This window comes from Maylandia zebra, linkage group LG7 (assembly GCF_041146795.1).
Source record: "Maylandia zebra isolate NMK-2024a linkage group LG7, Mzebra_GT3a, whole genome shotgun sequence".
Taxonomy (NCBI): Eukaryota; Metazoa; Chordata; class Actinopteri; order Cichliformes; family Cichlidae; genus Maylandia; species Maylandia zebra.
In genome coordinates, this window is record NC_135173.1 from 45,130,576 (window position 1) to 45,153,845 (window position 23,270).

At 41.5% G+C, this 23,270-nt stretch overlaps 2 protein-coding genes across 2 annotated transcripts; both read right to left on the reverse strand.

Moving 5' to 3' along the window:
• Window positions 1-1,458: 1,458 nt before the first annotated feature.
• Window positions 1,459-14,468, reverse strand: atp6v0a2a (ATPase H+ transporting V0 subunit a2a). The gene is made up of 20 exons (XM_004538172.4): window positions 13,757-14,468; window positions 13,386-13,464; window positions 13,093-13,190; window positions 10,814-10,951; window positions 10,364-10,461; window positions 10,117-10,243; window positions 9,900-9,982; window positions 9,722-9,815; window positions 9,439-9,651; window positions 8,826-8,976; window positions 8,573-8,712; window positions 8,330-8,487; window positions 8,147-8,237; window positions 7,944-8,062; window positions 6,095-6,305; window positions 5,880-5,999; window positions 5,674-5,796; window positions 5,300-5,417; window positions 4,989-5,160; window positions 1,459-2,508 (listed from the first exon to the last, which is right to left on the reverse strand). The coding sequence occupies exons 1-20, from the start codon at window positions 13,865-13,867 to the stop codon at window positions 2,406-2,408; spliced, it is 2,547 nt and encodes an 848-aa protein (XP_004538229.1). The 5' UTR covers window positions 13,868-14,468; the 3' UTR covers window positions 1,459-2,405.
• A 1,707-nt stretch (window positions 14,469-16,175) lies between these two features.
• Window positions 16,176-18,650, reverse strand: nfkbil1 (nuclear factor of kappa light polypeptide gene enhancer in B-cells inhibitor-like 1). Its single transcript, XM_004538171.5, has 4 exons — window positions 18,314-18,650; window positions 18,106-18,218; window positions 17,309-17,420; window positions 16,176-17,229 (listed from the first exon to the last, which is right to left on the reverse strand). The coding sequence occupies exons 1-4, from the start codon at window positions 18,585-18,587 to the stop codon at window positions 16,640-16,642; spliced, it is 1,089 nt and encodes a 362-aa protein (XP_004538228.1). The 5' UTR covers window positions 18,588-18,650; the 3' UTR covers window positions 16,176-16,639.
• Between the last annotated feature and the right edge of the window lie 4,620 nt (window positions 18,651-23,270).

Here is a 23,270-nt window from a genome sequence, read left to right on the forward strand (position 1 = left end):
ATTGCAACCAGAGTGCAAAGCAGCACTTTTGTTTAAGGTATGGGTACATGTGTTTGAGGTATGGTAACAAAAGCTTCAAGTTGTGTTACTTTAGTCTAAGCATGGGTTTATAGTGTTCAAGCAACGAGCAAAAACTGTAAATGGGGTGGGACTGCTTTAACAGATATTCAAGCTTATATGCAGTCCTCTTATTTTATATTGAGTATGTGAAGTAGCAGTTTTTGTTTTCTTCTTCTCTTCTGTTGTCACTTTCTGTCTTATGTTGCCTTCTTTGTGATTTGTCCTGTCTACTTTCATGCCACCTATATTGAATATAATCATAGACTTCCTTTATTCGCAGATCATCGTCTGCTTTTTGTAGTCCAGTGTTCTTTATATTCCTTCTGTGCTTCTGGATGTTTCATAGCATTTACATGTTGCTTGCTCCTCATTTGGATTGTTTGTTGATGGTGTCTGATTCCCTGTATGTAACCACTGCCTGTTTTTGATTAAACTTCTGGATTTTTGGACTCTTATTCTGTCTTAGAACAATAAGTGGGTGCTCTTGCTCCCGCAACGCTTACAGAATAACAGACCCTCTTATTTAAATACTAAGTAAATTCTACTAAAATGATAAATGCATGAAAATTATTTTTAAGATGAAGGTATTAATTTTTTGCATTTGCCTTCTAATTAAATACATACTCAGCAGCATTAGAACTGCCTTAATTCTTCACAGAATAGATTCAACACGTTGCTGGAAACATCCCACACAGATTTCGATCCATGTTGACATGTTGCTGCAGATTTGTTGCTCAGTTTTGATGCAGTTTTTATCTGAAGTCGCATCCAGTGTGGTCTTCTGCTGTCGTCCATCTGCTTCAAGGTTCAATATGCTGTACATCCAAAAGTGCTCTTGTGCATACCCTGACTGTAATAAGTGGTTACAAGTGTTTTCCTGTTAGTCTGAAGCAGTCTGGACATTCTCCTCTGACATTACAAAAGGCATTTTCATTCAGAGAATGGGTGTTTTCTGTTTTTCAGTCCTGTATACCCTGGAGATGGTTGTTTGACAAAATCCCACAACCCAAAAAAATAAATGCAAATGCAGTGTGGTCTACACCCCTAAATGGAATAGTTTGCTGAAATTTGATTGGTTAGATTATTGTCTGTTGAAAAGGTGAGTGTATGTTTAAAGCTAGTCCTTTGTTTGTATTATTAGTATTACTATAATATACCACCAAAGTGACATATTATACACAAATAGATGCACATATTTGCATATATGCAAAATATTTCATTAAACATTAATTAATTATTTTGATTTATAGCTTTATTTTTCATAAGCTTATTAATCACTTCAGATTTTGACTAAAAATGACCTGAAGCAGGTTTTTAGTGTAATTAAACTGACATTTTAAAAAATTCCAGTAAAATGTGTGCATCACAGAGCCAGTGAAATCACAACAAACATTTTTATTTTTGCTTGCATTTCTTGGAACCTTTATTTAACACGTCAAAATGGTAAAATATTCAACTATTATTGTACGGACGATAATTTAAATAAATACCATGATTAATTATCATTAACAAATGCAATAAGCGGTATCATCAAAGAAAGAAAGACCTAAGACTTTTTGTCTTTTTTTTCTGTAGTATTTCAGTGTTTTTTCTTCTTCTATAGATTATAGGGGAGGTTACATTTAAATAAATGCATTAATAAGTAAATAAGCAAACAGCAAAGTTGATTATTTTCATTTGGCATCATCGCAGTTATCTGTGAAAACTTTCAATTTGTACAATCATTTCTGCAAAGTGCGTTGTGACAGCCTCACAAAAAAGGGTTGCAATGGTTTAATTTGTCTTTAAATTTACTGCCTAAAAGTATTTCTTTCATCACAAGGAGAAGAAATTTAAAAAACAAACAAACCCATTATTAGATATCGTCATAAAAAAACAACAACAACAAAAAAAAAATCTCTATGGCACTACATCAGGATGCTTGATATGGTTTTTAGACGCTGCTGTAACATCTGAAACTTTACGTTGCACTGTATTAACTGTTTAAATACCATGTTGTAAGTAATGCAAAAACCAGTTTACACAGCACAGTGTAAATGAAATATTTAAATCAAACCCAACTGGTGCGATGAGTAGTGCTGAGCAATGTTTCACCTACAAAACCCAAATAGCAGAACAAGGACCGCGAGCCTCTGTATACTCAGACGTCTGCTGGGTGCAGTAGTAAGGCAGTCAGCACAGCCGATAACATTTAAAAACTGTCGTGGTGAAAAACACTGCTACAAGAATGACTTTTAAATCAATTGTCTTGAAGGTTTGTTTATCACAGTGCGAATTGTTCCAACTTCCAGTAACCTTCCGAACTGTAAAGTCTGTTTCCAGTCATATCCGGTAATTCAGAGGTTTCAAAGCAAGCCGTCTTGCTCAAAAACGGAGGGCAGCAGGGAGAAGTCGAAGGGCACAAACTTGACACCGGTCCCGTGGTAGAATTTGTTCTGAAACTCCACCCTGAGATCAAACAGAAAAGTGAGAGAGATCACTTTAACAAAGGTGGACTAATTAACGATGAAGGCACACTTGATTTTCAACTCAGTATTATCATAACTGATGCTTTTACTTTATAGCTAAATAACAGGCATGATTATATCATTCAACTTATCTGCTGCTTTAATAGTGAAGACACGTGAGCTTCCAGTTTAGCTACATGAAAATAAAAGAACTGAAGAAAATAATATTTGCATGTTTTCATGGGTAAACAGGTGAATACATTCACATGTGTTTCTAGCAGTCATAGCATTGATTACTGGTTTGATATTATTATATTTGTAGTCTTCCCACTGTCTCCCTGTCTTGTTTGTATGCTCTATGTTATTACGTTTAGGGCTAGTCTTGTCTCCAATGTTTTCTTTTGTTTATTTCCTGTCTGAAGCTTTCTTTCACCTCTTGCACTAGTTTAACTTCCTGCTTCATGATTATCTGCCCTAACTGTCTTCAGCTGTGTGTAATTGCTTTCATTTGTGTCTCATTTCTCTTGTTTACCATCCCAAATGAATCCTCTGTGTACACTCAGCCCTGTCTTCCTTATTATTTTCACTGGATTTTCCTCCTGTGAGCCTTTTGACTCCAGAACTATCTCGATTCACAGCTGATTTTTGGCTTTTTGCTGTTTAGTTTATGGCTTGTACTTATTTTAAATTGTGTTTTTAGTTTGTATTTGGGACCAAAAATGAAAGGATGACAGTTACAGTCTACAGCATCATAGTAAACTCAGTCTTACACTCAACATTAAGGAAACTGTAAGTTTGCCTCTTCTTTAAGGCTCAATGACTCAACAAAACAAAACAAAAAACAACAACAACAACAATTAAAAAAAGTCCCTGCATTAAGACTTCTTAGAGGTTATTTCATGCCGGAAAAAGTTTCCTGACATCTTCACGTGTAAGTTAATGTTTCAGCTCTTGTTCAAAACCAAAAGCTACATCAACCAAGCCTCTTATAATGATTCACAAATGAAAAGGAGATTAAAAATGTTAGACAATCATTATTTCAAAAGATTGTTGATCATAAACTCATCACGAAGCTACAGTTACTGAGCTTTTGCCACAGAGGCCCACAGACTGGAACTTTCTCTAATCTGAAATCTGTGGACTCTGTACTTTCTTTAAAAATGCAGATAAAAATGCGTCTTTTAAAACTTGCCTGGTAACTTTTTATTTTTGTACGTTTTTGTTGTTCATCATTTTTTGCTGTGAAGCACTTTGTGATATTTGTCTTGATAGGTGCTACATAAATACAATTTTTTACTTCCTTACATAATCAGGCTTATATGAGTTTTTAGCTCAAGAACACAAACAAACAGTACCACTACCTCTGCGCTCTTATACGAGATATTTAAACTCATTTGGGAAAACAGCCTTTTCTGTTGATTTATGACTTTAAGCTTGTACTGTTTTTGCTAATTGTGTTAATATTTAAGTATTTTAAACGCCTAGGCTTTAGGGCAGGAGTGCCAATCTCATTTAACATTGCAGACCACATTGATCTTAAGTGGGTCAGACCAATGAAACTCCCCTTTCTGTCAGTGTGAGGAAGTTTAACTACATATTGGATTGCTCAGATATCTTGATATATGAAAAAGAAGTGCAATTTTTACAGTCTATCACTGTTTTTTCTACATGATAACAAATGTTCATGTAGTAAATGAAAGAAATCTGTCAGCAGAACTCTTTGGGATATAAATTAGAAATAAATGTGTTAAGTTATAAAAAAAAGTTCTGGTAGCTTATTGGTAATTAAATTGTTTATCTATACCTCATTACTTTGGTGTAGCATAAATGGACATAGGGGAAGACTTTGTCAGGCTCACTGAGAGGTTTTGGAAAATGTGAAGGGTCAAAATTTTTAAAACATCGCTTTGAGTGAGGTTGGAGTCTTTCAGGCCAATTCTGGCCCCAGGGCCTTATGTTTGACACTGCAGCTCTAGGGACTGGCACTGAAATGTAGCTATATTATGTATAAATATCCCATCAATGCTTTGGTTTGTGGTGTTGCTCATGCTAGGTTCATCAACATAAGTAGGGGCCAACCTACACATTACACCTACAGGAGCTGCTCAGTTGCGCATGCCATGAAGCTCCCAGTGCACAGTTTTTGTGCTGATGTTAATATCAGACGAAGTTTGGAACTCTGCAGTTACTGAGTCAGAGAGTGTCGGTGGTTCCACCGTTCCACTGTGAAGTAACACATCTTTCAGTTGATCGTGAAATTCAGCGAGCTCTGTAGAACGACCCATTCTTTCACACGTTTGCAAAAACAGACTGCATGATCATGGGACATGAATTTATACACCTGTGGCAGTGCGACAAAAAACATCTAAATTCAAAGGTTAAGAAGTATGGTCCACTTTTGTTTATATAGTTTATCTGTCTGTATGAAGAAAACTCACATACAGATTAGCCAGTGCAATAAAGAGGAGCACACAGCCTCACCAGTGAAGTCGGAGAGCGTGGAGGAACGCTGATAAGCCTTCCATGACGAGCAGGATAGACACCGTAAGCGTGGCGAAGAGGCCGAACACAGGGACCAAAAGCACTACACCGACTTTTGTGGTGATCCTGAAACCCAGGCGCATTACCATGTCCCACAGCACCTCCGACAGCTCTGAAGCCGACAGAAACAGCGCACAACAAACGAGATTTACAAAAATGAAGGCGTACCAAATGTCGAGAATTGCATAGTAAGCAGAAAGAAAGAGGCACAGGCAGCTCGTGGGAAGACGGCTTGACCTGAATGCACTTACGGGCATGAGCCAGGCTGAGTGCCCAGAGACGCAGGTAGGACGCAGTGTTGGAAATGCAGCCCAGGCAGTACTCTATGGTGTGAATGACCTGGTGCAGCAGCACATCTGCAAAGTCAAACTGCAAAACAGTTCAGATTATGTATAAAATATTAAGCCTAATTCCTACTGTTAAAAAAGGTTAGGATTTATTAACGTATGCTGTAATGCTGGTACTGAATTAGCTCCACTGGTGGCCCTGTTCTGCTGCCCTACTTTGTCTTGTCTAATGCTGAATACCACAGGTACAATTAGCAAGGTGGATAGAAAAATGAAGACACACTGAATCACACTTAAACTGACAGATTCCTTAATGTAAGAGATCATTTTTCTCTGACCTCTTTGGGAAGAGCTTCTCTGTTGGTCACTTCATCAAGTCCCTCCTCTTCATCATCATCATCATCATAGGATGGTGCTGTGGAGCCGTCATCCTCGCTTACGCGCCTCACCCTCTCATAACCCTGAGGTGTGGTAACAAATACTATTTTTAGGTACTGAATAAAGATCCAAAATAACAGACTGCGGTATTTTGGACTAGACTCACTCTGCGTCTGCGCAGCCCTTTGCCTCCACGGTAGAGCCAATACAAGTAGAGAGGTTTTCCGAACAGCAGCACAGGAACTGACAGCATCGCTATGACAAGTAGGAAGATTTGCAGGCCAATCTGTGGAAGCAAGGCGGCATGCTTAAACTCATGCTATAATGAGTATCCACCCGAATAGAAGCCGATCGACAGATTATTATTACCAGGACACATACCTGCCCTGGGTATAGACGAGCGATATCCTTCCCCTGCATGACAAACATGTTGATGAAGTGGATGAGGATGCTGGGCGCCTGGCTGGAGTAACGTGCATCAAACATCAACCACTTGTATAAAATCATGAAAACCAAATAGCCAAAGAGACACAGCAGGAAGAGCAGCTCAGGAAGAAACAGCAGGTAGACGTTGAACTTCTGTCGGAAGTGCCTGAAGGGAGAAAAAGTGTACAGGGATAAAAGAAAAAGTGTTATGACTTAATGTAAACAAAAAAATAAAGTAGTTTGTGAGTAATAAGACCATAGCAGGAATGCTATGTGTGTGTCACTGCCTGCACACGTGTGCTGATGTAATGCAAAACGGCAATACTGCAGCTTTTTATTGTATTCTACAGCTTAGTAATATTCTTTGGTTTCTGAGTTGCCACCACTTTAAATCTCAAAGATCGTCACTGGAATTCTTTTCTTTCAGTGCCTCCTGGGATGTGAATCTACTCAGATTCACATCCCAGGAGGCACTGAAAGAAAAGAATTCCAGGTATGATTCCTAGCCATCATCTTCCAGCAGAACTGTGATCACCAAACTTCATTACTTCTTTGTCAACATAGCCTGGTAGCAGATGATGATGATGATGATGATGAGATAGCCTTTATTTTTCAGTTGCAGTTGCCCACAACCGAGATGACAGACCTTGCCAACCGTACATACAATACACAAACATCACATTGGGGAGACAGGTCAGGCTAGGGGGAAAAAAAACATTGAAATGTGTAACACAAAAGGATAATACAGGAATGCACAGATATCAACACACCATAGCACAATAAACACAGACAAGCAACATGGGAAAGTGTTCCAGTGTGTACAGCTGATCTGGGACCGCTGCAATCTTCGATTGCGCCTCCAGCTGATCCGGTGTCCACATTGGATGGGAGGTAAGCATGGGAGGAGGCGCTGGATTCGGGGTAGGGAGGGTGATAGTGAGGGCGTATCAGTGTATGTGTTTCGTGCGTGTACATGTGTGTCTGTGTGTGTGTGTGTATCCTGTGTTCAGCTGAGAGAAAGTGTCACCACGCCCGGTTAAGCGTCAGTCAACAGTCTCCAGTGGACTCAGGTGGCCTTGAAGGAGGTACAAAGAGTTCTGACAACAATCCTGTTATCATGGGAAGAATTTGTTGTTCCAGTCAGCTTCAACCTTGGCAGGACTTCAGCTGGCACCAGGGGGGCCGCATGAGTGAAGATGGTGAATGTTTGGGTTTCGTGCGAACAACTGCATCCAATTTTTACAGTTGGTCTAGTGTCCATCACTGGTCACCAGTTCTCTCAATTCCCCTTGTTCTTCTCCAAGATCTTATCCATATTGCGTTCAAAACAGTCTGAGTACTCACAGCCCAATCGTCTATCATGTCGGCCAGCCTTATGGGATTTTGAACAGCTGTAGACGCTTCTTGTTCTTCGATAAGCCAGGTCCAAGCCAGCTCCAATTAGCCCGAACTCTGCAATCATGGTTCCAAATTGGTAGGTGTCGTTTATTGTCCTCCATCGGGAGTGTCACCAGACACACGACGCAACCGACCATCGAGTATCCGGCAGCAAACGTCTCCGCAGGACAATCGGGCTCTCCCAAGCCCAGCAGGGTGTCAATTCCATTACGGGACCAGTTGATCAAATCCATAATTCTTTAGGTTTTAGAGAACAAGACTGAGAAACTCTTTGAGGGTTAGAGTTAGACGAGACTAGACAAACACATAGAAGCAGCAGCAGGCAAGATAAGGGAGGGAGAGGGGAAAGATGCGAGAGCCAAAGAGGGAGATATATGAAGTAAAAACAATTTTCTGAGTCACTTACAAATGGTTGAAGACACTCAGAACCACACCGAAGCTCATGTGAATGACTCCGATGACAACTGACATCTTCATCTTGTAAGAGTTGAGGAAGGACAGACGGTTCACTGCCAGGTTCCATATCTGATGGTGTATTAGAAAGCATTTCAGTGAAAATGACAGAAGGAGGTTGTATTTTGAGTATGATGCCTAAGTGCAGTTACTCACAGGATCGATGCCAAATGGGTACGGTCCATTAAAAACACCACTGACATTAGGGTCTAATGTGAGCAAAGCATTTGTTTGGAGCGTTTTGTTTCTACAGAGTAAAAAGACGAAAATAAATTAGAAACAAGTAAAAGGACTTCGTGCACTGATATGTTTAAGTGTGCGTTTGCACTGATAACTCACGTCCACTGACTATGAGTGAACATAGCCTTGACGCTCCAGCCAGAGCCAAATATATTAAGAGACTTGGAGAAACAGTCGTTGTAAATGAGGCCGGTGTAGATGGAAAAAAGCCCCATCATCAGGATGATGTAGCGACCGCTGAAAAACGTAGCCCATATCTGAGAGCAATGAAAATGATAAGCCTAAGCTGATTTACGATACTCCAGCTCTGCATTATAGATGATCATAACAGGTCATTCCCACCTCATTACTGGAGCGTTTCTTCTTCTGCTTTTTTTCCATCAGCACCATCCACAAGGCGAAGAGGCTCATCACCATCCCGTGGCCGAGGTCACCAAACATCACAGCAAACAGAAACGGGAATGTGATGATGGTGTAGGGAGCTGTTGATGATGGAAACATGATCAGCTTATTTATTCTGAGCTCCTTTCGAAAGAAAACAAAGAGATGCTTTTGCTGCTATTCACAAAAACACAGTATGACTACTTCTTCTTACCTGGGCTTACCTCGCGATAGTCCCCCACCCCATAGGCCTCCACAATGCTCTGAAAACCAGCAGTAAACTTGTTGGATCTTAAGAGGGTGGGCGGAGTGTCAGTGCTCGGGATGCGATTTACAAAAGACGGTACGGTGGCGTCACCTTTTCTCTGATGATAAAAGACGTACAACATCAACAGGGGCATTTTATAGACCTGTGATATTCTAAACCTTTCTGGCCCTTAACTTCATTATTATAGTCAGGTAATCACAGGAACATTTGTTCTTTTCTAGGTGAGAGATTTTATATTAAAGCAACCAAATAAGCTGAATAAAGCAGGAGGAATGGTACAAGAAGAGAAAAAAGTGCCTACTGAAGCAAAAACCTGGAAAAACAAATGCTGCAGATAATAATGCCAAGAGAAAAAAACAAGAAACATTTTGTTTTACAGTACAGTACGCAGAGTCCTCGGGGAAAACATTAGTGTGATTCAAACTATTCTAACTTATTAATTTAAATGCCAGACTAAGGATAAAATTGTAAAATCTTACAATTTGGGGAGCATTAAAATTATTTTGCTTGAATAATAGCAATAAATATTCAGCGTTTAAACTCAGAACGTTGTACTCACTGAGCCTTCTTCTAGCGCCCCCCTCAGGTTTGCGAGGTCACTGACGGGACACCACACCTCGGCAATCAGACACTTGTTGGTGACATCGAAGCTGCAGAGGTTGAGGATGTGATAGATGGCTTTCATCTTTTTCACCTGCACCACCCAGGTATAGACAGATTCTGAGGCCTTCTGCAGAACCTGCCTCAAGTAGTCTTCAGTGCGATGAAGCACCTGCAGGAAACAGCAGTTAACTACAAGCCAGCTCTGAACTTGCGATGATTAAAAAGGGCTTCAGTCCTACATTGTTAAGGTCTTGGATGCGCGTCCTTAAGCTGTCCAACACATCGGCTCGCTCCTCATCATTCTCAGGGTGTGGATAAAGGTGGCAGTGGTAACTGAGGGAAACAAAGGCAGATGTCCAGGCTGATAATGATGGAGAATATAGTGACTATTAAAGGGTAAAGCTGGCTAATTCTTACCAATCGCAGATTTTTTGCACTTTCTGTCCAATTTGGTCTCCCCAGAACGAGATGAGAAACACCACACTTTTGCTTATCTCACCCTGAAACAGCACAGTTCAGACCCGTTGACACTAAAGTGTTGAGCTCACGCTAACAGAACACGTCAGCTAATTCTTACCTGCAGTGTAATTATTAGATTTCCTCACAACATTAAGACGACATTCAAACGACTTACAGTGTCAAGATCGGCCAGGTTTTCGTCCACTTCTGCATAGCTGAGGATGGTGTAACCCTTACACACTCTCCACAACATCCGCTCAAAGGCCTCCACCTTCACCCGCTGGATCAGACCCGAAACAAACCTACACCCAGGACAGATCAGGTAAGGTTTTGCTTTTGTTTTTCTTTTTAAAAATGTCCGTGGAGGAACTTTACGACATCTGGTCGAGTGGCTGTGAATACATAAATAATACGGAGCTCACCCGAGCTTGGCGCCGAGCCTCTGCATGCCAGTGGATCCTGTGACCGAGTCTGTCTCCATGGTGGGGAACTCTTCATACTGGTTACCAAGAGCCTCGTGCTAATTATAAAAAGGAACATGTTTCATTTATGACGGCTTCCATCGAGTGCTCCTCGCACACTTCTAGCACACAAAGCTGATGTAATGTTCACACGCTGGACTGTAATGTTTACTCTCACAGCTGACTGTCTCACAGCCCGGGTGAGTCAGGTGGCGCTGGTAACAGCTGCACTGTGACCGTGTTATTAATTAAAGTCAGCATTAGTTCCAGCTCTGTCACTGAGGGAAATAAAACATGTCAGCGACAAGAAAACAAGATGCTGCCGGGGAGGCGAGGGTAGGCGCCTCGCCGAAGGAGCAAGGAGCAAGAAACTGATGCGAGAAAAGATCAAAGAGACGGAAACGCACTCACTCTGGAGCGGCTGTGGATGAAGGTCCGCGTGATCTTCAGCATGTGCGTGTATTCGGTGAGCTCGAGGAGGTTCCTCTGAAGCTTCTCTTTGTTCTTCGCCACCTCGCTCAGCTCCATCTCCAGCCTTTGAAGCTGCTCCTGAACATGACAAGGAACACGCCAAAAATCAATAAAAAATAAATGAATAAATCTACTCACAGTATTTTATTTCATTCAGGCAACCACGCCAGTGTGCAGGAAGCATGCGTGCAGCAGCGATGAGAGGCTTGTGCTTGTGACGCCGTGAAAGAGTGACCCATATTTGACTGTCTGTCATTTTAGACAATCAGATATGGGTCAGCTGTGATTCGCTCCCAACTGCAACAATCAACAGCAGGCTCGGTCTGCTGCTGAGGCAGGAGGATTCGATTAAAGGCTGCAAGCCTTGACAGCATTTTAGTAGCAAAAGAAGCAGTTCTCACATGAAACTGCTCACAACCCTTGTGGATTTCCAAGTAACCGGGTCATGATTTGTGAAATGGCACATTGCTGCTTTTTAAAAAATATTATGATCAATTTTGTCACGTTGTGCACCACAAAGCCAATGCTACCTAGTTTCTAGTTTATCTATGTGGAGAATATTTGCTTTTTGGGTGAGTGAACCTTTAGGTCTCAGTTCATCAGCTGAAAAACCTGTTCAGTTAAGTTGGTGAACCAGCAGATTCAAGTCAAAGTTTATTTCTAAGACTGCATTTGCATAATAAAAGAAAGGGTACTCTGCTCGACTGGACCCGAAAGGAAAATGAGAAAAGTAGGTTTTCAAAAGCGTTTTAAAATGACTGAGAAACTGGGCAGCTCACTGCAAAAAGGCAGGTTGTGCCAACACTGAAAAGACTCGATCGCCTCTGCTTTCAAAGCCTGGCTCTAAGAGGAGCTGGCTCGTACACCTCTGTGCTCTGGCAGGATTGTAGGGTTTCAAAAGTTTAAACCACTGAGACTATTAAAAACAAGAAATAAATTTTTAACTGGTTTTGGTAAATGGAGAGCCTAAACTGGAATATTGGGACCAATTTTCTACCATTTCGCCGCCGTGTATGCAGACGCAACCTTCACTTGAGTTATGTATAACACAAAACCCAACAACAAACGATGTCATAATGGGCTACAGGCTGAAAATAAATGAAAACACGTTTGTCATCAGCTGCAGTTAAGTTCAAGAAGTGAATTCTATTCACTTCTATTGGTGGGATCGCTGAGACAAACTCGTGCGGTGCAGACAAACTTTATAGACTAGCTTAAATATGTCTGAAATATATCTACATCATGATGAGATGAACAAATCGTTTATCCAGCAATTGATAAGCGACGAGAAAAAACAAATTGCTTTACTACAGTAGGATCTTTTAAACAGAGATATGAATGTTTTATTTCTTTAACCCTCTCATGAGGCTAAAATGGGCCAATGGGGTCATTTGTGATAATCCTATGAGTAGTTCATGCCAGGCCTGAAGCTCTGGATCACATACAAAAAAAACCCCATAGGCATGTGTGTTAATTTTATCTTCATCATATCAATGCATACAGTAAGATAGAAAAAAATGAACAATAAGTACATGTATTAATTATTTTTCTTTTTTTACAAGCTCAGTTTTCATCGTATGAGAGAAAGTAATTACTTCCAGATACTTTTAGTGTCACACATTGCAATCACTAAACTAAAAATTGTTTAGAAAAATGTATTTACAAACAACAACGTACAGGTAACATCACTGTTTGTTTTATCATTTATAATTTGTTCTAAATGCTATTTAGAGCTTGATAATCCCGTTACTCTAGCTAGTTTATATAGCAAGTCTCATCCAGGTTGATTAGGGCATCTACGAGGAATTAGAGAATAGATATTATAGTAAGAAGATACAGGAATACTGTTTGTCCATGACTCTATATGTGCTTGTCACACCTATACAGTTTCCTTTATATACAACAGGTATTCCAGTGTAATTAATTAATAATAGTTTTCAATCAAAAAACAAGAGGAATTCTGGCTCCTCACCGTCACCTGAGCTATTTTCATCATCACCTCAAGTTTTCTGCAGCTCTGTTAGCCACTGTTCACAACAAAACATCACAATGTAGCGTTTAGAGGCAGAAAGTTACAACCCAATCAAAGCCTCTGATTAAAAAAAACAAATGTCTAAATGCACTAGAGGGTCAAGTTCTGGAAAATCACTGAGTAGGGTATTAAAATGAATGTAAATCCTGCATTACCCCCACTTCCCAATATATTGGCATATACTCACCATGATCTCCAGGACCTGTCTTGGGGGTGGAGCAAGTGGACTCTCATCCTCCTGTGGAATGGCTATTTTAGCCTTCTGGATCTCCCTCAGGAGGTAGCCTGTGCACACAGATTTGCTGATTGTTTGTTTTTCATATTAATTACTACTTAGCCATCAGAGGAAGCGGTGAAGCCTAAATCTCTGAGGGCAAACTTTTTACAAAGCACAGTCAACCACGACTTTCTTGCTAAATTAACTGTACAGGTGCGTGCTCAGGGTTTGGAGCACGCATCCCAGGTGCTCTCCGTTCTTACCCAGAATCCTCTCCATCTCCTCGCATCTCTTGATTTCGCTGACGAAGCGCCGCTGGAATGAGCTGACACTCGGGTTGAGCTGAAACAAGAGGAGCATCACAAGTCAGACGGATGCAGATTACTGCATGATGCATAATAACATCATGGTGAGGTTCAGCAAAGTGATGTGGTTTTTTTATATTATTAAAACTCTATCCTCCTCTTGCTGGCCAGGTATAGACACTGTATATCATCTAGATAGATGCCCCGTCTTGCTCCCCTCCCTTAAATATGCATGCATAATCAATTAAATCGGTTGACAAAATGCAAATACTCTTTAAACTGGTGACACACATCTTCCATTCACGCAGTGAAGTGTTTTGTCTACTTACATCTCGGAACTCGACCAGCCCCAGCTCTCCGAGCTCACTAATGCAGTCATATTCAGAGCCGGACTGCAGAAACAATTGCGCCAAGCACATCTCCTCACTCCTGAACACCATCTTTATCTGCCACACAGACAGATCCTCCTCCGCTGCCTCGTAATCTCCCCCCTGCCCCCCACGGTAGCCTACTGAACGCGGACGACGAGCCGTTCACTACAAGCGAAAACACGACATCGCAACAAATCAGCGAAATGAGCCCCTCAGCCAATTACCTCGCCCCCGGGATTAATTAATGCATCCATATTAATAATTACGAATAATTACGACAAGAGGGGGGGTGGGACTGTCCTCATACTGCGCCGGTTTGTTTTTCAGCGGGAGGGTCGCCGGGTATCTACTGAATAAAGAGCAGCAAAACAAAGGAAGAAAGCTCCCCGATGCACCTTTTACGCGGAGCGATCGCGGAGAAAGGCGTCATCCTGAGGAATCTTTACCTCTGACACCTGTCATCATCACAGCGCAAAAACACAGAAAGACAAAGAAAAAACCCGAAAAACGACACAACACAAATGGAAACGAGCAACAGGCAAGCTAGAGGATAAATTATCAACCCGTCACGCAGACAAACGGGGCTAAAGGCGGCCTCGCCGGTTAAAAATAAGCCACAGTCAGAAATAGGCTACGGCCTTTATTCGCGCTACGTCGCCCGGCAATTGACACAGATTGCGTCCCCCGGGTTGCCAGGTACGGTCGCATCCTCTGAAATAACCCGTCTTTCTCAGTTTATCTTTAAAAAAAAAAAGCTACCTCGGAGCTCAGTAGCAGCCGGGTGACCTCACTACATACCCACTGCAGTAGTTTACCAGGCACAGGTATGATTTAAAAAAAAAAACCTAATATCAAAAATACATAATCATGAAAATAAGCTTTAAATAAAAAAAAAAAGTCTCCTCCTCTTCTCTTTTGCTTAAACCAGGAAGGAGTGACACAGCATACACGTAGCAGAAGGAAACAGAAAAATAATTACTATATATAATATTTATTGATCGTTTTGAATATATGTAATGTCCTGATGTATTAAAACGAATAAGCAAATTAATTAAGCTAATTATTTGCTGTATAGTGACTGTAAACTAACAGTGGGGAAATCATGCTCTGTGTCTGATTTGTATGAATGTGAAATATGAAGGAATATTACTCGGTCATTTTATCTGTGGTGATTGTGAACACCCCCATCACAATTAACGATTATATATATATATATATATATATATATATATATATATATATATATATATATATAAACAAACCCCTTCATTCTTTTGTCTCTTGAATGGCAACTGTTTTTTTTTTGTTTTTTTTTTAAAAAGGGGGTTAGCTCACAAACCTGGCAACCAGCGCATCTTCTTATTCGGTTCCACCGCTGAAAACCGACCGACCATATGCTTTTCTTTGTATGTGAAAGTCTTTCTTTGGGCTGTTTTCGGGCGGTGATTTGAACGTTTTTAAAAATAGAGTTTTAGTTTTGATAACTTTTTCCAGAGGATTTGAATGCAGCCAATCACCTGCTGCAGCACATAATCGATGAGACACGCACAACGTGACTCAACACTAATGTCACCTGTGTGATGTTTTATAAGAAGTAAGAAATCATGGAGTTATCATCTTGCAAGCAGGGACTCACATATTACATTTACATGTCTTTGTTTTTGCACATTCTCATACAACCACTTTATAAACCAGAGGTCAGAGATTCATCCATTAGAACTTTCAGCATCGCACTCAAAATCTCAGAAATCCTCATAGATGGCGAGACAAGCCGTTTCCAGTAATTTGACAGATAGCTGTCAGATAGTGAGAAGAAAGGTGGTTTTGGCTGCTCCCTTAAACCCAAAAGATCACCATAGCGGATGGATCCGGGCGCTAAGCTTGTAACTGGGAGCAGCTAAGGTTGGATTTGTGTCTCCTGTTAGTGACAAACCAGGGACGTTCACAAATAACCACTATAATACAGATATAATACAATACAAAAGCTGTCATAACACAGTTCATCCGGTTGAGCGGAGCCACTGCTTACAAAACAGAGAACGCGGTGGTGTCGTAACAAGGTGTGGAGTGTTTTGTAAAGTAGATTGTGTCGGTCCATCCTCTGCAGCTATAACAGCTTCAGCTCTCTTGGAAGGCTTTCAACAAGGTTTAGGAGTGTGTTTATAGGAACTTTTGACCATTCTTCCAGAAGAGTATTTGTGAAATCAGACCCTAGGTCAGATTTATGGAAAAGAAAAGACAAGCTGCTTGGCTCTGATGACCCATATGACATGTTCTCATCAGTGGGGGAGGCAGAAAGACAATAAACAAGATCCAGGAAAACGTGCTAAACATTACGTGGCCGAGTGTGTCCATGTGTGTCTACTAAGGCACTCTATTGTACAGTAAAACAATATATTAAGTTTATTCTTTGATCAAATGGGCAGAAAAACAAACCAACCAACATGTCATGACTGTGCATCTTTTGATCTCCTCAGAGTCTTATGGACAGGTGTCTCCTGAGTCCTGGAGTTATGTTGTATGGAAAACTGAAAACTGGTAACTTAGTCTTTAGATACACATACAATTTACAATTACTGTATTTTTTTAGAGCTCCATTTTCCATATAGGATTGTTGCATCAGTCAATATGAATAAATGGCTCTTCTGAATGTTTGTAAATGCAGATATGAGCTCACAGCAGTTTTGCTTGTTTTCAGCAGAGCTCATTCACCTGCAAGATAAAAGCTGGTGCTTGCGTCCTCTGTTTGGTAGTGTTAGTACTACACAAATAGGTGACAGTGGTTCTTTTCACACATACAGGATTTCAAGAAGAGCACATATAACGTTCATGGTGTGATTTTCAAGTCTTCAAACTCTGAGCCAGTCTGTTGAGCTCCTGTGACAGAGCGGTGACTGTATCCAGGATCTTCTGTTTGTCCTTCTCCTCCAATCGAGCTTCACATCGCTGCGCGAATTTATCGGGGTGCCACAGCGCTTGCTGCTTTCGAAGCGCTTTGCGAAACGCCGGTACGTCCTTTCGGTCCACACCATGCAGCATGACCTCGATCATCTCCTGGACCGTACCTCTCGGAGCCGGCCAGGGGATGTCACCGAAGCTCAGCTTCGTGCTGCCTGCCGAGGCGCCACCCTGAAAGGTCGCCGCGCACCTCTCATCGTACTGCCGCTTCTTGCCACGCTGAGTCTCCTCCTCTTTGCGAGCTGCACGAGCCAGATATTCTTCGTGCTCCTTCTGCAGCCTTTTGTGCAGCTCCTTGCGGCTTCGCTCTTCTTCCTCCATCTCTCGTTTACTCTTGCTTCTTTTCCACCCAGAAGATGAGGCCGCGAGTCTCTGGGCCTGGGTGTGTTTTTTATCATAGTATTCCTTCCGGATGCGATCAGCCCAGTCCCCAAAGTCTTCCTCGTCATCATCAACGGGAAGAAAGTCATCAGCTGTGAAACAAATACAGCAGTGTTATCAAGCAGAGAGAGAGAGTTAAACTCAGATTCATCTGTGATGTTTAGGATTTACCATCATATACTCCAAAGGTTTCATAAAATTCATCCTCGCATTCGTCAAACAGCTTCTCCAGGAATTCCTTCTCAGGGTCTGCTTCACGTGGATGGCTCATGTTTTCTTCAGCCTGCGATAAATGTCAGGGGAAAAGTGTAAATATTACTGAAGACGCAGGAAATCAATGTGACATGGGTAATCCAACACAGCAGAGCTGAGCTCAGTTTATTCCAACTCATCACCAATTCATCAGTAATGAGGTCTGGCTGTGCTGAGCCAGAAACCCTCACACACTCACCCTGCATTTCCTCAAATCTAATCTTAGGGTAATGTTATGAACCATGTAGCTTTGAGCTATTTATAATCCCATGACTCAAACAAATTCCATGACAACACCTCCTCTGTGATCTTCTTTTCCTCCTGCATGGCAGCTCCATACTCAACATCTTTAGTCCAGTGTATCCACCATCTCTCCTCTGAACATGTCCAAAACATCTCAGCCATGCTTCTCTAACTTTGTCTCCAAATAGCTCAACCTGAGCTGTCCCTATGATGTTTCATGTCGACACTGGTTACTCTCAGTAAAAGCCTTCACATCCTCCACTCTGTCAGGCTTTGGATGTTTAAACACAGATATTTAAACTCATCCACTTTCACCACCTGTCCTCCTTGCATGTTACATGCTTCATATCTTTGCTGTCCCACCTCTGTGTCCCATGTTTAGTTTGATGGGATTTGGTTATTCCGGTTTCAGTTAATAGATTCAAAGACGCAGTGATAGACAAGTTTCAGTCATAGTTTCAGCTCACTTTTACCTCTGGATGTTTCATCCAGTTCAGCAGGTCTTGCGGTGTGACTCCGGCTCTGTTTTGGACGTTTAGGGCTTCAGGGCAGCGCTTTCTCAGAGGCACCACCAGGTCATCAAACGCTGAAAGAGCCCCCCAAAAAACACAAAGTTAACAATTATCAGCGGATAAAGCTATTTATTTAATTATTAATGTTAATTCTCCAGGTCCTCCTCACCCGTTTTTCCGTGTTTAAGAGCTCTATTGGCCGCGACGTGTAGTGCCGTGTCCCCTTTGCGGTCCCTCTGGAGAACATCGGCTCCGTGTTTCAGCAGAAGCCGCAGAACAGCATCGTCCCCCTGACAGCAGGCCAGGTGCAGCGGGCTCCTCTGCCTCTTACCCTGGGAAAAGTTCACGTCCAGATCCGTGTGTTTCCGTAGGTATGATTTCAGTTTCATCAAACTGCCGTCGTTCACGTACTTCCACACCCGCGTCTGTTTGCGGGACACCATTACTACACACAAACAAAGGCGAAGCTAATGCTTAGCTTTCGCTAACAGGATTCGGTCCGTCTTTTTAATAGGTCCGTAGTTAGCAAGAGCACAGACACAGGTTCCGGGGACAGATAATGTCCTGTGTTACCACAAGATGGCAGCATTAACTATGAAAGTGAATGCTGCCATTTAATGGGATTATTTTTAAATTATATTTATTATAACTTGCATTGCTGCTAAGAAGGTCGGATCGAGAACATGTTTGTCTGGGATTAAGGTAACGTAGTGTAACATGCAGATAAAAATAAATAAACTAAGCAGGTTACAGGTCTGCCCCTCATCATGTGAAGACAGATATATTGTATTGTATTTCAGTGCAATGTTTCCAGCTTCTTCACAAGGCAAATAATGAGCATTGTCATGCATTGGCCTTCATACATTTCTCTCCTTTTCCATTATCTGCTAGTCTGTCTGCCACAATCCTCTTTGCACTTGTGTTGAATAGGAACCAGACAGTCTCACGTGACACATAAGGAGGTCACCCCAATTACTGCCTTTTAAAAATGCGAAAAACAAATCTCAGGAGTCACTTTCAGGAACCACGTTGCAGGTTATATCAAGATGAACTAAGGCGCCACTCAGTATTCATCCCCCTTCTCTTTGGGTTTCTGTGCCTCAGCCTGCTTTCATCATGGCACCTGTCCGGAGGTACAGCGCTCAAACTCCACTGTGCCCTGATAAAAGCTTTGCCACATGACTTTGCACGTTGTTTTGAAGTTTGATTTTATGTCCATAACTATGACTAAACCTTGAGCAGAGAAACAACTGTTCCAGCTGCCTGAAAGCTGCCCGACTGTATCTCGCTGTAGAGCAGGGCCTGAAGCATGAATGAAGATTCTTTATTCAGAAGCACCACTTCAGTTTGTCAGCTGCAGACAGGATCACAGGGAAGTCATTTTACTGAGAGACTACACTGTAAAAAGAAATCACTCACAGTTTGGCTGACGTCAATAATCTTTTCTAGTTTGCCTTAAGTACACAGATTTCAAAGTGAATTGAGCTAAGCAGAAGAAATCTTCCTCAAAATGTACAGTTGTAAGTTTGCACAACTCATGAAATGAAGTTCATAAGAAACAAAACTGTCAACCTATAGCACTAACATTCCTTCCTTTTCCAAAAATGAAAGAATTATAAGTCACTAATAGCAGCCTCACAGGCCAACTTCATATCTGCTCTTGCATAAAATGACCTCACAGGCAGCGAACTGAAGAACCAATGCAAAAAAAACCCCAAATATATGTGGAACAATCGTCTTTATCACCCTTATTTCATTCAGTGTAACATCTTAAGTTGTTTTTATCAAATCTTAGTTGCAATCTTTCCAAAAGAAAGCATCTGCAACTGGCAGACAATGGGAAATGCCTGTGGGCACTTATTTTTGTAGTTATTTTGATGTTATACCCCCCACCCCCCAAATTATACTTTCTGCAGCAGATTTAAACTCAGGGCCATATCTTCATTTTCCTCTCTCATAACGTCTCTGATTCAGGTTATCTCAGCCAAATTTATGAAGACACAAATCAAAATTGACTTTTTGCTAATGAAGCCGCCATCACACTAACAATTTAAATTAAAACAGAAGTAGCAGCAGATCAATTAAACACTAAGAACATCAGGGGTTGATGCAATTTGATGCTTGTCCACAGACTAGATGCAGAGGCCCTTTATGCTCATATCAATCGCTTATCACAGAATCACAGCTTGACTCATAGAGTGTGATGAAATGAGGGAAACTTGTAACACAGGAAATGATCATTTATTTACAAAACATAATTAAATAAAGAGAACATGTTTGTCAGTAGGTCATTAGAGTAAAGCACGCATGGAAGTGTGGGAGTGTGCAGAGAGCAAAGGATATCCGAGAAATCACGTTGTAGCCAAGCTGGTCCGAGCCAAAATCTGGTGTGGGCTCCTCAGTGAGCCCCTGCAGAACAACAACCCAGAGACACCCAGTGCCTAAGGGGTCATCACACTTTGAAACGTATTACTAAGTTGCTGCATAGTTAAGTCAGAAGTGCCTTTTTAAAGACAGAACAGAGACTTCTGGCAAACTTCACCTACTATCGCCTCTGTCAGTGCGCCCCAGGGTGGCTGTGGCTACAATGTAGCTTGCCATCACCAGTGTGTGAATGTGTGCGTGAATGGGTGGATGACTGGATATGTAAAGCGCTTTGGGGTCCTTAGGGACTAGTAAAGCGCTATATAAATACAGGCCATTTACCATTTACCATTTACCATATCCAAACTGCATGGAGACAAACAAGGTCTGAAGAGGTTGAAGCTCCAGTAACACTTGTAGTATAAAGAGTATAAAGAAGTAACAAAACTGTTCTTTATACTATAAGTGTCGCTGGAGCTTTGACCTTTGACCTCAGATGTTTAAGCCTTGCCGGGCAAAATGATGCATGTGCAGAATTTAACCCAGCAATTCATCTGAAAGGAGAAAGTTTCACTGTGCTCACCTTAAATTTAAGCTCAACAACTGGATATGAAAGAAGGTGGTTCAATGTAAAAGTGCTGTGTGGAATCTTCTGTTAAAAACACACAAAAATCACAATGTTCACTCAATATTACTCAAAGTAGAGTATTTATTTTAGCCTTAAGACATGTCTGCACCCCAGAATCAGCCCTTAACTTATTTTAAGCCTTAGCTTAACCTTAAACCAAGTCTTCAACCTAAAATCGAATGATTTACAATAATCGACTGGCTTTTTTTGTCTCCAAAAGGAAGCAGGGTCGCGTCAGTGTGACTGCGTAAACAAAAACCTGTTTGTATAAACAGATTTATGTCCACACAACATGTAAAATGAGTCAGAACACACAGAAGCACAAACATACTGTGTGTGGTAGTGGATTGTTGGGAAAGAGTCGCTCCAGTGTGTGGCTACAACAACATGCGACAGCTGGAAACTCTGATTTTGTTTTCGCTCTACAAATGAATTTTTTGGGAGTATTAAAGGTTTGTGATCTTCACCTCATTAATGAAACAAATTAAAGCTGCAGCACATAGCCTCTCTGGATGTTGCTCTGATGTAAGTTCTTTTTCGATTTGATGCTCATCAACCGTTACCTGTAGCGCTTGTAATGCTCAAGTCAGTGCAGCTGAGCCTCTGAACTGGCTCAGTGCTGCACTGTGGGCGACAGTGCCTCCATTTAGGCCCGAGAGAGGGAAGGATGCACAATGGAGAGGATAGAGGAGAGAATGAAGGGACACTTTGTGCTCGTTGAAGAGGATGATCTCCTCTGAGACTCACATAACCCAAGATCCGGAGTCTCCCAAAGCTTGGGCACTTCCGCTCTTTCGGAAAAGACGTGTCTCCACTAGCGATAGCTGTCTTGTGTGAATGCTTTTGAAATGCCATCTCAGGAGAGACAGAGAAGAGGGACACGTCAGATTTGCCACTTCAAGTCTCACATCTGCAGCTTACTCTATTGTAAACTATGTTGCCTTCAATGTAGTACTGCTTTATTGTCACACATGCTATCAGAGAAAGTAACTTTTCACATTATGTGTCTGCTTCCTTAAAAATAAACTGCAGGAGAGTGTGTAAAGCAGGCAGGCCTCAGGTGGAGCGTTCAGGTCTTGCACAGGGCACTGAATGCAGAGAGATGCTTCTGAATGACAGGATATCCCAGTGCAGGAACTCCTACCTTGCCTACCCTCCCTTTACTCTTCCTGCTAGGCCTGCTGACTCCTATCCTGTCCATGGGGTCTGTTAATCTCTCGGGACAGTACAGGGAGGAGATCTGGAATACCGGGTGGCAGGAAGCTGAGGGTCTTCCAAGACTCTCCAGGGGTCAGCATCTCATCCTACCACACTATGGCAAGACCAGGCTCAAGGTCCGGTTTAGTGGCTGGGCTGCTAAGATGCTATTGTTAGGCTCAAGGAGAAATGTGTGCACACTTCCTTTGACTATTTTCTGCTTGACCTGAATTATTGGGTTCTGATTTATGACACTTGGACACGTGTTTGTAGCACACAGACTGTCTGATTTTTAAAGCAACACAATAGCTGTTTGTCACCCATTTATATGACAATGAATCGGTTGAAAATCTTCTTACTTTTCCATTAAGGAAGCAATTTGCATTTACTTGATAAAGAGCTGATAAAGAAAAAACCGTGAAGTGAATATTTGAACTATTGTGAAAAAAAAGTGTTTATAATAATTATAAATTGTACACGCGGACACTATATAAGATACACCTTGCTAATAACAGCTTGGAGCCCTTTTTAGTAACAAAACTGATTTAATTCTTCATGGCACAGATTCAACAAGGTGATGGAAACATACCCTGATAGATTTTGGTCAACACTGACATGACAGGATCGCACAGTTCCTGCAAATTTGTCCGCTGCAGATCCATGATGGGAATCTCCAGTTCAATATCATTCCAAAGGTTCTCATTTGGATTGAGATCCGGTGACTGTGGAGGCCATTTGAGTAGAGTAAAATCATCGTCATGTTCAAGAAGCTAATTTGAGATTATTAGAACTTTGTAACATGGAATGTTACCCAGCTGGAAGCAGACATCCCAAGATGGGTGCAAGACACGATGGATCCATGCTTTAATTTTATTTATGCAAAATTTTGCTTATCATTCGAATATTGTAGCACAAATTGAGGTTCATGAGGCCAGGC

What these genes read in the sequence shown, in the direction of transcription:
- atp6v0a2a (XM_004538172.4), bottom strand. Translation starts at nt 13,867, where the DNA reads ATGGTGTTCAGGAGTGAGGAGATGTGCTTGGCGCAATTGTTTCTGCAG. An exon ending in TCATCCACAGCCGCTCCAGA is followed by an intron (nt 10,462 to 10,813) that starts GTGAGTGCGTTT and finishes TTTTATAATTAG; the next exon opens with CACGAGGCTCTTGGTAACCA. An exon ending in CTCGTCTATACCCAGGGCAG is followed by an intron (nt 6,000 to 6,094) that starts GTATGTGTCCTG and finishes TTGCTTCCACAG; the next exon opens with ATTGGCCTGCAAATCTTCCT.
- nfkbil1 (XM_004538171.5), bottom strand. Translation starts at nt 18,587, where the DNA reads ATGGTGTCCCGCAAACAGACGCGGGTGTGGAAGTACGTGAACGACGGC. An exon ending in TCTTAAACACGGAAAAACGG is followed by an intron (nt 18,219 to 18,313) that starts GTGAGGAGGACC and finishes GGGCTCTTTCAG; the next exon opens with CGTTTGATGACCTGGTGGTG. An exon ending in ACTGGATGAAACATCCAGAG is followed by an intron (nt 17,421 to 18,105) that starts GTAAAAGTGAGC and finishes CATTTATCGCAG; the next exon opens with GCTGAAGAAAACATGAGCCA.